General features: G+C 46.0%; 1 protein-coding gene across 1 annotated transcript; it reads right to left on the bottom strand.

Moving 5' to 3' along the window:
- Nucleotides 1-575: 575 nt before the first annotated feature.
- Nucleotides 576-11,924, bottom strand: LOC135399511 (uncharacterized). The gene is made up of 6 exons (XM_064631261.1): nt 11,822-11,924; nt 4,591-4,784; nt 4,156-4,507; nt 2,870-3,029; nt 1,341-1,437; nt 576-740 (listed from the first exon to the last, which is right to left on the bottom strand). Exons 3-6 carry the CDS (start codon nt 4,246-4,248, stop codon nt 737-739), a joined length of 354 nt encoding a protein of 117 aa, XP_064487331.1. The 5' UTR covers nt 4,249-4,507; nt 4,591-4,784; nt 11,822-11,924; the 3' UTR covers nt 576-736.
- Between the last annotated feature and the right edge of the window lie 2,054 nt (nt 11,925-13,978).

Here is a 13,978-nt window from a genome sequence, read left to right as displayed (position 1 = left end):
GCTGGAACGTCGCTGGTGCTGTGCAAAGGCCGAAAGGCATAACCTCCCTAGTAGCACACTATGTTGCTGAAACGTTGTCACAACGTTTCCTGGAAACGTGGCTAAAACGTGGCCAATGTCCTCTCGAAACCACGTTCAGGCAACGTTGCTCAAAAACATTGTGACAACATTGCTGCAACGTTCCTCAACGTAAATGCAATGTTGGGACAATGTTGCTGCAATATTACCAGCCACATTACCTTAACGTAAATGCAATGTTGAGACAACATTGCCAGCCACATTTCCTCAACATAAATGCAATATTGAGACAACATTACCAGCCGCATTTTCTTCCACACAAATGCAATGTTGAGACAACATTGCTGCAACATTACCGGCCACATTCCCCCCACGTAAATGCACTGTTGAGAAAACACTTACCTAACATTTCGCAGCGCGCAGAATGGGTGCACTTACACCTGCGGCTACTTCTGCTCATCGCAATCATGTGTGAAAATATAATTTGTGCAGTGGCACATATATATCATTGTTAACAGCACCATGCAAAACAATCCAAAAACCAGTGTGGTGTTCAATACTTTATTTTTAACGTAAAAATTTTATATGCTGCACAGTAACTTTATACGCTTTGTACTTCATGCAGTGAAGTTCCTGCAACAGAAACGCACATCTTTTTAGTGAAAGTATATGGCCTCCTAGAAGAATTATATGTGAGAGGCGGTATCTTACGAGACAATCAGCTGTAAAAGAACGTGAAAGTGCATTATGAAGGCTAGATATCATGGCCCGCCATCCTCCTTGAGAGTCCCTACTGGTGTAGAATGTGGTATGAATGTCTAGTAACATGAGCATTAAGGGAATGAATGCAGAGGGTGCATAGTAGGATATGACACCAGACTTTTTGGCTTAGTCTCTTAAAAACGAAGAGGTGGTGTTGTGAAGAATAAAGCTGGGTATGTTTGGAAGTACGGTGCTGTGTACTTTGCTACACCATGAACGGTTGGGGTAACAAACAGGTTATTTTGTCAAGCACTTTCGCTTCTTCACATCCTAGCTTTGGTGGTGCTCTGATATGTAGATTGGATTGGGAATGCCTGTAAGCAGTGACATTAACCACACCGTATAAAATCATGACTATGCTGTGCTGAAGATTGGTGCTGCATATTCTTATAGTCCTTAATAATGTACTGCACGAGAGAACTGATGTTCTGAGGCTGGAACAACATAGAAAGGACAAATACATACAAAGCCTCAAATTGCCTAAGAACTTCCATCCAGTGACTTCCGTCTTTCATCGTTAATATACTGCATGTCATGTTACCTGAAAACTGTTGTCTTACCTCTTCTTAACCCTTGAAGGTGCATACCTGAGCCAGTCTGCCACGCACGATTGTAATGTTGCATCAGTCACTTCTGGGTAGCTTTTCCGCACAGCACCTGTGGAAATTGAAAGTGAAATGTGAGGAAGCATTTTACTTAACTGGAACGCAAAGTTGGAAAAAATGGTAATGCAGCACATGAAGGAAGTGCTGCCCCTATGTAATGGTATAAGATGTTGCATGGGCATTGCCTGAACATCACAGCGTAGCGGTAGAGCCTGAAGTTTTGGGGTTTAACCCGCTTCTTTCCCAAATTTGCACCCCGAATTGAAGGTTGCCTTTTCAGGATGAATCCAGATTTTTTCCTGCAAAATCTCTGTAGGAATGCCCACTAACTCGACAAACGCAATTACATCACCATTTGCACTAAACCACTACAGTTCATTTGAGTAACCGATTTCTCCCCGAATTTAGCATACTGGAACTTTTTTCAACTGAATTAGCATGAATTTAGAGCACATGTTGATTTACCCGATCCCCCCCCCCCCCCGAATTGCAGAAAAATTATCTCCCGATAGCTTCAGGCTCTACGTATCAGTTAATACCGATGCAAGTTATCGACGGTAAATCCACACTAAAACTAACTGCAAACTGCAAACTGCCGCCTTTTAAACTAAAGCGAAGAAAAGGAAGAACAAACAAGTGCAAGCGACAATGCAGAGCACTAGTGTAGGGTGCACCAATGGTCGTTACCCATAAACAAGATACTCAATGGAAACAGATGAAGAAGCTCCTATGGCCAATGCTCATAACAGTGGGTAAGATTTCTAGCAGAAATAGGGGAAGGGCTGGAAGGTATACTGTACTATGTCTTACTCTGCTTGCAAGATTGTCTTCTTCTGATGTGAGGACACACTTTCACTTGTTTTCACTATACAGTACACTACGAACCCAAGGGCATAATAGCACAGATTCAGAAAGCAGGTATGCACGGCCAATGCTTGTGAAGATAGTTTAAAATGTTTTGCCCCTGTAATGAATATGATAGTTTTCATTTTCTCTTATCATTCCTAATGTAGCATTTTCGTGCATTCTGTGAGCCTCATATGGTACAGTGCAGTGCCATTATTGATGCCCCTGCGCTCCCTTCATGTGTTAAAAAATTTCCTGTAGTCCAGACGTGATACACTGGGCTCTATACAATGCACGAAACTGTAATGCCCTAGAAATAGGATAGCTAAACCCTTTTATCTTCGACCGCTGTACGAGGTATGCACTGTTTCCATGTGATTTGATTGAGAGGTTGTGTACACGATCAGTCCTTGAACCATTGAAATAGGTGGTTTAGAGAAAAGCATGGTAACAAAAATTTTGCTAAAACGGACTTGCCGATTTGGAAAGTCACTGTAAAGGAACTGAGTTACTGAAACGGTAACTTAAATAGTTAAAGTTATCATTCGTGTGGCAACTATAACTGTAGCCTAGTTACTTTTACAAGGAACTTTTTCAAACAGTGCTTCTAAAAAAGCTGCGACTAAAACGTTGCACACCATAAATGACTTCCAACTGCCGCAGTTCGAGAAATGGACGTTTTCCTTTTCTGCCGGTGAGGCAGAACCCTTGAGCGAAGCTGTCATTCATACAGTGACGCATAATGTGCCGTAAGCAGTCCTGGGGCGACGATCCACCAATTCTTGAAAGGTATAACCCCTGGGAAGAAACCTGTCAAGTGAGCATCTCAACGATTTGGCAGCACTACAAAGCAACCCACAGGTCATACACAAGGGTACATTATAAACGGTGGGAAAAGAGGTAAACAAAATAAATGAACTGAAGTTAACGTCACGTAATATGGTGCAATTTTCGTTTGCAATACAACATAACCATGTGAAATCACGCTACATAACATTCTAAGAATGTTTTCTTCAGCAGCGATTGCTCTTAGTTGCTGCAGTCGGGCTAAACTGATACAGAAAGGTGTAATTCTGACAAGGTCAGTTCTGGTCTTTGGGTTGTGCAGGTCACTTTCAAGCTTCTCTAGGCACTCCACAGCTGATAAGGGGAGCTGCTCTAATAAGGGGAGTCTTGTGCCCCAGTTGGGGTAGGCGTTAGGATGGCCTTCTCGAGTCTCTCCAGGAGCGCTGCTTGAGATGAGAGCTGCATTTTGATTCCCTTCAACATTTTTAACATTTTTTCCTCTGGTGCTGCAAAACAAAAGTTTCACCATAAGCTTCCTTAGCTGATATCACCTATTCCACGGTGCACACCCTACAGCATATCACCATCGCTGTTGTAGTGCTGAACGTCCCATGAACACAGACTGCAGTTTTATAATGTGCGAATGGCAAACACAGCATGCACCAGGTGCATGTTGAATGTTATGGCAGAATAGGAGTTTAGGACCCTGAGAAGTGACAACAATAGCAGAAAGCTGAGCATAATGCACAGGGTGCTTTGTGTTAACACTCATGCTTGTGTGTGCCTAAAATAATAAAAATACTAGCGGACCAGAAATTATGGGACCAATGACATCTTTCTCCAGTGTACTTTTGTCACCACTCTCAAGTACTTTGGTTAATCTTCATATGAAATAAAAATGTTTCTTTGACTTGGCAAATTTTTAATTTGAACTGAGAAAAATAATTTATAAGTAACCAAAAGTGGTGATGGTGAAAGCTTGCTGGGGAAAAACCCCACTGTTCTCACTATTTCCTGATGTGTGAAACTTTCATCATGACTTTTAACCAGTCATGTGAACAACCCTGCGTGTTACTGTGATAAGGAACAGTGATTGCTAGGAGAGACCCTTTTAGAAGGTTTACCTACTAGTACTTACTGGATTTTCGTGACTTCTGTATTTCTTGTTGCTGGGATTCAGCAGACACAGTAGAAGATTTTGGCGCTGGCTCTGAGGTTGAAACTGCTCCATGCACGCGGGAAGCGGACAAGCAGAGAGGCCTTGGGCGACGAATACACTGTGGTGTTGCCTGCGAACGTGAAACAGGCACTTCTGGCTTGTTTAAAAAACAAGAAATGCGCCCCCATGATTGATGCGCTCTCCTCATCAGAGGACTCAAATCGCTGTGGACGGCACCGCTTCCTTTTTGGTTCACACATGTCATCATCAGTTGTCAAATCTGATGTCATGGCAGCTTTTTACTCTTTCTGCCGTGCTGTTTCATATGTGTCTGTAATACAACGAAAAGGATTTCGACGAAAATATAATAATGTGCTTCGCACTCACATGTAGCTGTCATTTGGAAAAACTTACCACATTCACAAAGTACCCGGCAGTTGTGCTGTGACCAATTGCTTGATGGATTTTCGCATGCTTTAATTGCGACGGCTACTTTCTTGGAGTTCTTGTAAGGTGGCCATAAAACTTTGTTTCTTCCCATTAGCCAGGTTGATGGAACAATAGAAACTTCGTCCCTCTCATCAAAATGTACAATGCTGAACATCTTCCTTCCCAAAGTGTAAATACAAAGTGCAACAATTAGTTGGGGTCATTGAACTATGCAACGCATTGATACTCATTGAAACATAGGTAGCCTCAGAGATGTACACATATCTATAATTGACATATTTTTCGCAATATACCTTAGGGCCATCGATATTTCTTTCTATGCCACACATGCACTGTGCTATCCCATAATATGCAGTGTTATTTTTATAAATATTATAAGTAAGCAGACTACGTCACAAAGTAACCTACTTCTGATGAGTACATTCTTTTCTGTGAGTGGTTACAAAACATGAAATACTTTGACTTATTTTGAAGTTCTAGCTTGTAATCATATGTACAAAAGCAACACTCGGAATGCAGCTACTTCTCTGTGGATCCTTTCTTGTAGGTGTATAGGAGAGGAAACACACCATACGAATTTATCCCGTTCGGTAGGCACACACACTTATATTCAATATCCTCCAACTTCCACACCGCATAATCCGAAGAGAGGTCATTAGCTACAAAAACGCCTAACTCTGATGAAGGCACAGGATGGCGATACAAATTGTTCACATTTTCAAAAAAGCGTGCACAGATGGCAATACCATTGTTGTGCATAATATGTTCAGTATGCGCACAACATGACCGTCATTCATTTTGGCACAGTTGTCGCGTTCGTTCAGAGTAAAAGTAGTGTCCTTCAAGTGAAGTCTGCGGCACTGCAAGCGATTAAAACCGTGAGGAACAGGCTCATTAGAATGTTGCGCGAACAGCTCATATGCAGGTTGTGTCGAGTCCTCTTTCATTGTATTCCCTGTCTGCTTTTCAGTCAGGCGCCGAACAACTTGCGGGATGGCTCGAGCATGCGACTTCAGTAACGTCTTAATTTCATACAAGTAGTTCTCGAACGGAAATGCAGAGAACTCATCCAGTGGACCAAATCTGCTTGCATCTTCCGCAATATGCAGCAAGGAGTGCATGTTGTAGACGTAAACTCCCTCTCCGTAAAGCTTCCCTGCCTCAGCAACAAACTCACGAAGGAGGCGTTCAGCAAGATCAGTATGAGTTCTGACAAACCTCTGGCTGATTAAAATTGTGATGGCAACGTTCAGTTTCATAAAGCGCATGAAGAAGGTGTGTTCCAGGGTGTCCCCCAGTGCAACGGGTCCATAGTAAAGTAAAAAGTTTCTGAATTCAACAGCCTTCCACTGTTCTAGAAAAACAATGGATCTCGGCCTTCGCTTCATGTCGGTGGGAACATGCATGTTGAAACCAACAAGTTGATCTGAAAGGCCAGCCTTTGACACCTGGCGCATCTTTGAAGAGCATGGTCTACCAGACACCCAGCGAATAAGCAGCTTCTTCATTACACCCAAGCGTACCAGATGCATATAATCCAGTGGAAACTGGCTGACACATCCAATGCCTAATGGTAACAACGGTGATTCAGCATGATGGTGGGATGGCTGCAGTTGTAGCCCGAAGCTCTCGCCACTTCGTAGTGGACTGTCACATTCAGGGTAGATTACTTTGTTTTCGTTGACAGAATAAATCCCTTTCTGAGTGCACTTTTCACATCCAAAGTATGCAGTGTGTCCCTTGATGCACTTTATAAATGCTCTGGCTGGTGCATCGCATATAAATGAATGCAGCAGAACTTTGAATGTGCGGTCATTGTCAATGATGCCATTCTCAAGAAGATGGCTCATTTCTTCAATGAAGTCTTTCAGAAATGCGTTCAAATCTTGTGGCTTGCAGTCACCTTCAAAAAGCGCAGCCATGAACGGTGATGAGTTCAAACTTTCCTTCACTTTTACAAGTATAGGCCAGAACTGCCTTCTCGAATCTCGTGAAATTGGAAGTCCATCTATATGTTGATGTCTAATGACACAGTGGAACAGTCATCAGATATGCCCGTCCTAATATGGTGCAGCAACATTTTACGCAATCCCAAGTGTTATGTATGATTGCTGGCGCCCTCTTCCTGTTGGCAATAAAAAGGCCAAGCCTTGTTTGGCTGAGCCATTCCGGAGTGGAACACTCCATGCAACGGATCACATTATATCATGGTGTCAGAAGTGGGATCATTAACACAGCCATGGTGATAGCCAGCGACGCAGTAACAACTGAAGAACGACAGAGGTAACAAGAAAAAGAATGGCAAGTGCGTTCATTCAGCCGCCAGCGCAGTTTGAACCAGGTGACAACTCCCAGGCAGCGTGGGAAGAGTGGCGCGAGGCCTACACTATCTACGAAGCGGCATGCGAATACACCGCTAAGCCTAAACCGGCAAGGAGGGCGTTGTTGCTACATGTGCTAGGACCGCATGGACGTCGCATTGCGCAGACGTTTTCTCCACAACCAGCCACTGACGATGACCCAGTGAACTTCATTCTCGACAAATTTGATGAACTTTATTCATCTTACAAGAATGTGACACAGGCAGCAGCCGTCTTCAACTCCATGGTACAGAAGCCAGGTCAGACAGTTGACGAATTTGTAACTGAACTCCCGCGACAAGCACAGAACTGTGACTTCGGTGATAAACATGATAGACTTATCGGTGACCGCATTGTTGTTGGTATTCGCGACGGAGCCTTGCGTGAACGTTTGTTACGTGAGCAGGACATTCAGCTGGACAAAATTATTTCTACGTGCAAGGCAGCAGAGATCTCAAAGAAGCATGTACAAGACATAGCAAACAAGCAAGACTTCGCACCAGAAGTGGATGTCATTCACGCACGTGATCGCAAGGCCTGGAAAACAACGGACCGCCCACGTATCGTCGACAAGACTCCGCACGCACAGCCTCCACTCAGAAGCGCTCGACGGAATTGTTCACGCTGTGGGACAGTGCACCCTCCACGACAATGCCCTGCGTATGGCAAGACCTGCCATAGTTGTGGCAAATTCGGCCACTTTTCACAACTCTGTCGACAGACGTCCCGACAGACCCCAACGCGGCGACCACAAGTGAGGTTGTTGTATGAAAACCCACACGAAGATTCTCAAGAAGAACTGTTCTTGGGCAGCTTGTCAGTATGCGACATGACCTATGACTCAACAGAATGGACCGAAACAGTGAGAGTGAATGGACACTTGGTGAGATTCAAGTTAGACACCGGTTCGGATGTAAACATTATACCCGAAGAATTGTTCGATCAGTGGCCGAACAAGCCAAAGACTAAGCCAACGTCGGCAAAGGTGACAACCTACAGTGGGCAACAACTTTCTATCGATGATGAATGTGAACTGGATTGCGCAGCAAATGATGCCAATTGCCGTCTCAGATTTCTGCTAGTGAAAGATTCACTGAAGCCCATTCTCGGAGCCACTGCATGTACAGCTCTCAACTTACTGGTTCGAGTGAAGAACTACCAAACAGCAGAAGCAACTAGCACGGACGTTCGGGAGCAGTACCAACGAGTACTCAACGAGTTCCCTGACGTGTTTGAGGGAATAGGACAGTTGCCAGGCCAGTATGGCATTGACCTGCATGAAGGGGCAGTACCAACTGTGTGTGCTCCTCGCAGAGTACCAAGTGCACTAGAAGACAAGGTTAAAGCTGAGTTGACGAGGATGGTGCAGAATAACATAATTGCGCCAGTGACTGAGCCATCCGAGTGGGTTCATCCCATTGTTGTCGTCACTAAAAAGAACGGAGCAGTACGTCTGTGCCTTGACCCAAGGAACCTGAACAAAGCCTTGAAGAGACAACACTACCCCATACCAGTTGCTGAAGATCTCTTCGCTAGCCTCGACGGCTCCACAGTTTTTTCGGTGCTGGACGCGAAGAGTGCCTTTTGGCAGCTCACCCTCGACGAACCTAGCTCACGACTCTGTACTTTCACAACACCATGGGGTCGTTACCGTTTTCTCAGAGTCCCATTTGGACTAGCTAACGCACGTGAACTGTGCCAACAGGCTATTGACAGGGTGTTTGAAGGACAGACTATCGTAAAACCCTATTTTGATAACATCCTCATAGCTTCAAAAACGTCGAAAAACCACACGGCCCATCTCCGAGCTGTTTTGACCATCGCTAGAGACAACAATTTGAAGCTCAACAAGGCAAAACTGAAGGTGGGACTCTCGTCAATTACGTACTTGGGACATAAGCTTTCATCGGAAGGGTTAGCTCCAGACCCTGACAAAGTGCAAGCCATCAAGGCCATGCCAGCTCCTTCAGACAAGTCAGAGTTACAAAGATTCCTAGGCATGGTAACTTATCTAATGAAGTTTGTACCGAATTTGTCGACGATTACAAGCCCCTTACGGGAGCTTCTCAAAGAAGATGTGGCATGGCATTGGACAACACAGCAACAAGAGGCCTTCAACCTCCTCAAGCAAAAGCTCTCTACAGCGCCTGTACTTCGATACTTCGATCCAACGAAACCTATCACAATCTCAACAGATGCCAGTTCATTTGGCATGGGATCTGTTTTGATACAGGAGCGTAAACCAGTTGCATATGCATCAGCAGCCTTGACCCGTCCTCAACAGCGCTATGCGCAAATAGAAAAAGAACTTTTAGCTGTGGTGTTTGCATGTGAACGGTTTCGTTATTATGCACTAGGCCGCTGTGTGACTGTTGAGACAGACCACAAACCGCTAATAGGACTACAGAGCAAGGACTTGACAAAAATGTCACTGAGACTGCAAAGGCTGTTGCTTCGACTTCAAGGTTACAGCATTAAACTCGTGTATGTCCCAGGAAAGCAGTTAACTGTCGCTGATGCACTTTCGAGGGCTCCAGATCCAGCATCCAGGGTCCAAACTGCAGACGCTGATCCAGGGCTTCTGGTGTCCACCTTGGTGCAAGCGTCCCCTACCAAACTCGAACAAATTCAAGAGGCAACCAGTCGAGATCCAGCTCTACAGCAACTAGCCAAGTATATTCAACAAGGATGGCCAGAGCGTATGGCTGATGTTCACCAAGACCATGGCAAGACCATATTTTCATGTAAGAAGTGAACTCTACGTTACAGATGGCTTCGTTTGTTTGGGACAGCGCTTAGTTATCCCAGCTGATCTTCAAGCAGATGTTCTTCGAAAAGTGCACCAAGCACATCGGGGCATTGTCGCATGTAAAAGGCTGGCAGGCGAGAGTGTCTATTGGCCAACTCTCAACAAGGACGTTGAGGACCTAGTGTCTAGCTGCATCATTTGCCAGTCTGGCCAGAAAGCAAACCCCCACCAACCACTGCTTGACAGAGATCTTCCAATTCGACCATGGGAAAAGTTAGCTGTTGATCTTTTCCATTGTCAAGGTGCAACGTACATCCTTGTTGTTGATTATTTTTCTAAATACATCGAAGTGAAGCGTATGGACACTACAACTGCAACATCTGTAATACTTTTTCTCAAGGACATTTTTGCACGTTTTGGGATCCCCACTGTTCTCGTTTCGGACCAGGGTCCACCATTCAGTTCTGAATCTGTTAAGACATTTTTGCAAGAATGGGATATTGATCATGAGCCATCTTCACCAGGGTACCCACGGTCCAACGGCCAGGTAGAACGAACGATTCAAACTTTCAAATCCATGCTGACTAAGTCTTACAGCGAAGGCAAGGACTTATCAGTGGTCCTGTTAAACTACCGAGCTACCCCGAATATTGGATCCCTTTCACCAGCAGAATTGCTGATGGGCAGAAAACTTCGGACCTTTGTGCCAACCCTGCCACAAAACCTGGATCCCCTATTCTCTACGGATGCTCATCGACAGCTTCTGAAGCGTAGGCAGAGAGCACAGCACAAGCATGGCGATAACCACACTCGAATGCTATCGACACTTGAGAAGTGTCAGCCGGTGTGGCTGAAGCACAAGAAGTCCTGGCAAAAAGGAGTAATCATTCAGGTTGGACCTGAGCCAAGGCGCTACACAGTGCGAACCACCAGTGGTGCTGTGTATGTGCGTAACCGTGTTCATCTGAGGCCACGAGTCCACGTGACTGATGGTTATCGTAATTCTCCTAAAGACTACAACATACGGGACCTTCTTCGACCTACAAATGCAAGTGACCTACAGCTACCAGCTGAGGATACCGACACTCGCCGTATTGAAGCAAGGGACCTACAGCCATTAAGCGATGCGAGTCATTGTCGTGCCGAAGTGGGTCAATCTCCAACGTATCCTGTAACTCGCTCAGGAAGGACCATACGTCCACCTACAAGATACCAGGACTATATTACTAAGTAATTCGTGTGTCTACAGTGTTGTTTCGAATTTGTTTCGAATTGTTATTAACTTTCATCAACAAAATAATTTGTTCTTTAAGAAAAGGGCGTGTTATGTATGATTGCTGGCGCCCTCTTCCTGTTGGCAATAAAAAGGCCAAGCCTTGTTTGGCTGAGCCATTCCGGAGTGGAACACTCCATGCAACGGATCACATTATATCACCAAGTAGCAGTATTTGCCACTGCCCATTGGCGTAACTTCACTGGATCGTGGGGGTTTTAGAAGTGTCCTGGTAAACACGGGTGTTAAGGCTTCAGAACCTTTAAAAGAGAGCTCAGGTGTGAGGAAGGTATTTTCGTCTCGAGCGCCCATTGCTGCAACTTCGTTCGAAGGCTGCTGTTCTCGTTTGTCTTCTCCGGCAAGACATGAAAGTTACCATCGCTCGACGACCCTGTTTGAACATGCCAACCTGGCTCACTGCTTCGCTCCGTGTCTGTTGCTTCCGCTTCAGAACAAATTGAATGCGCACTGTGGATCTCTGAGAAGGTACTGCGGCTGCTGCAAGGATACTCGAGAGGCTGTGCTACTGTCGTGACGGCTTCCACAGGACTTTCACAAGTAGCTTCTGTCGAGCTACTGCTGTCGCTTCCTGCTTCGTCGTTCAGGACGCACTGCAACTCCTGAGAAACACGCTGCGATATCCGCCTTCGTCTTTGTCGCGAAGTTAAAACTGCCAGCGAGCTCCTAACTCTCGTTCTTTTCATTTTCAATGCGAGCGTCTTGTCTGTCCTTACTCTCACTGCGCGTCCCGCAACTCTAGTCAGTGGCATATCCAGACCAGACACGAAAGATTGAAAACTAAAATGTACTCACCGCTATCGTGCTCGATGCCGAAATCCTCGAAGTCATTCATCTTCAGACGAAGCAGCAATTACCCACACCTCGTACCTCGCACATGTGCATCTGCAACCGCCAAACGAAGTAAACGAACGCCGTGGAGCACGTGATTCGATGATGGCGATGCAAGTGCGCTGTGCTCTGTTCAGAGTTCAGAGTTTCGGTTGCGCTGCCCCATTTGTAAACCACGCAAAACTGCAGATATATGCAGCTGTTAACGGCATAACTGCTCGGTTAACCTTTGCGTAACTCGTTCCTCCACCTAGTTACCGCTGACTTTTTCCCCCTCTTGTGTGAGCGAGTGATTGCGTGAATGTTGTCACCGCTGGAGAAAAATGAAGTGCCTGAGAAAAATGAAAGTGAAGTACACAATCGTAGACCATTGTGAAAAAAAAAGCGATTGTTATGTAGTTTTCATGGAAACACTTCCATATATTTACTCTCAAATAGTATGTCGCGCCAACATGGTTCAGCAATGTTGAGGCAACGTTTCAGTGCAACGTTGCAAAAACATCGCTCTCTTACGTTGTAGCGACATTGCTGAACATTGGGTAACGTTGACCGACTTTCGACAACATTTCAGCAACGTTGTTAAATGTTGAAAAACGTTGGCCCACATTCCGCAACATTGGCAACATTGCTGCAACGTTAAAACAACAATATGTGCTACTAGGGCTTGAATTCGAAAAGTCCATCCGGAGAGACGAAGGCAGTCTTCTCACGGTCCCGTTCGTCGACATCAATTTGCCAGTACCCTGTCTTGAGGTCCATGGAAGAGAAAAAAAATGCGTTTTGAAGGCGATCGAGCGTGTCGTCGATGCGCGCTAACGGGTAGACGTCCTTCTTCGTTATCTCATTGAGTTTCCGGTAGTCGATGCAGAACCTGAGTGTTCCGTCCTTCTTCTTCACTAGTACCACCGGCGATGCCCACGGACTGGTCGACGGCTGGATAATGTCATCTCTTAGCATCTCTTCTACTTGCGTTCGGATCGTTTCTCGCTCTTTGCAGGAGACCCGGTACGGCATGCGGTGAATTGGACGGGCTTTTCGTCGACGATGATGCAGTGCTTCGCAATGGGCTTTTGTCTTACTTTCGACGATGCAGCGAAGCAGTCACTGAAATCGTTGAGCATCTGGAGAAGGGTTTGTTTTTGAGTTGTATTGAGTTGAGGGTTTACGTCGAAATGTCCGGCCTCGTGTTCCGCGGTGACCGCGATGCAAGAAGCGTCCATCAGGCAAACATCCGTGGTGGTGTATTGGTCTACGATGACGGCTATCTTCGTGCCGTTTGTGAGGTGTTGTGCCTCTGGGCGAAAATTTGTGAGCAGGAGTTCGACTGTTCCGTCTCTTACGGGCACAATTCCTCGTCCTATTCCAATTCCTCGTTCGAGGAGAAGTTGCGTGTTGCCTTCAGCCAACGAACAGCCAGTTGGTGCAGTGTCGCACGTAGCGGTCACAAGGACTGACGACAAGGGAGGCAGGTTGACGTGCTGACTCGTCACAGCGGTTACGTCCGTGTTGGCGCGCTTCTCCGGGGTTATTCGTGCCCACCACTTGTCTTCCGCAGTTTCCGGCGTTTTGAAAGAGATAACTCAATTTGTGAAGTCGATGACTGCTTCATTTTCGACTAGAAAGTCCATTCCGAGTATTATATCCCGTGGGCAGTTCGGCAGAACGGCGAAGCTGACGACGTACTGGATGTCACGCACTTGTATGACTGCAGTGCATCGGCCAGTCGGTGTTACGGCGTGTCCACCAGCAGTCCTGATGTCAGGGTCATCCCACTTCGTTTGCACCTTGCGAAGCTTCTTAGCCAGCGTACCACTTATAACGGAGTCGTCGGCTCCGGTATCGATTAACGCAATCATCTCATGCCCGTCGATGAGTATTTTCAGGTTATTGGTTATTTTTCGAGCGTCGTGTTGGTGCTGCGTTGCTGTTCGTCGAGTTGGAGGAATTGTAACTTGTCGTCGGTCCGCAGCTTCACCTCCCGGAGCTGCAGTCTTCAGTTTTCCCGGTTAGGGCTGCGCCACACAGGTCGTCTTGCCGGTGACGGTGAACGTGCTCTTCCTGGCAACCTGCTGCGGTGGGGGACGCTCGGGGACAGGTCGCTTCGCGAGCCAGCAGAAGCAT

Source organism: Ornithodoros turicata, chromosome 7, assembly GCF_037126465.1.
Source record: "Ornithodoros turicata isolate Travis chromosome 7, ASM3712646v1, whole genome shotgun sequence".
Lineage (NCBI taxonomy): Eukaryota > Metazoa > Arthropoda > Arachnida > Ixodida > Argasidae > Ornithodoros > Ornithodoros turicata.
Note: the sequence above shows the minus strand (reverse complement) of the source record. Positions and strands in the feature narration are given on the sequence as shown.

Coding starts and splice junctions, on each gene's coding strand:
- LOC135399511 (XM_064631261.1), bottom strand. CDS start 4,248: ATGGAGCAGTTTCAACCTCAGAGCCAGCGCCAAAATCTTCTACTGTGT. Junction 3,030..4,155: donor ACAGAAGTCACGAAAATCCA/GTAAGTACTAGT, acceptor GTTTCTTCCCAG/GGGTTATACCTTTCAAGAAT. Junction 1,438..2,869: donor GCAGTTGGAAGTCATTTATG/GTGTGCAACGTT, acceptor CAATTTCCACAG/GTGCTGTGCGGAAAAGCTAC.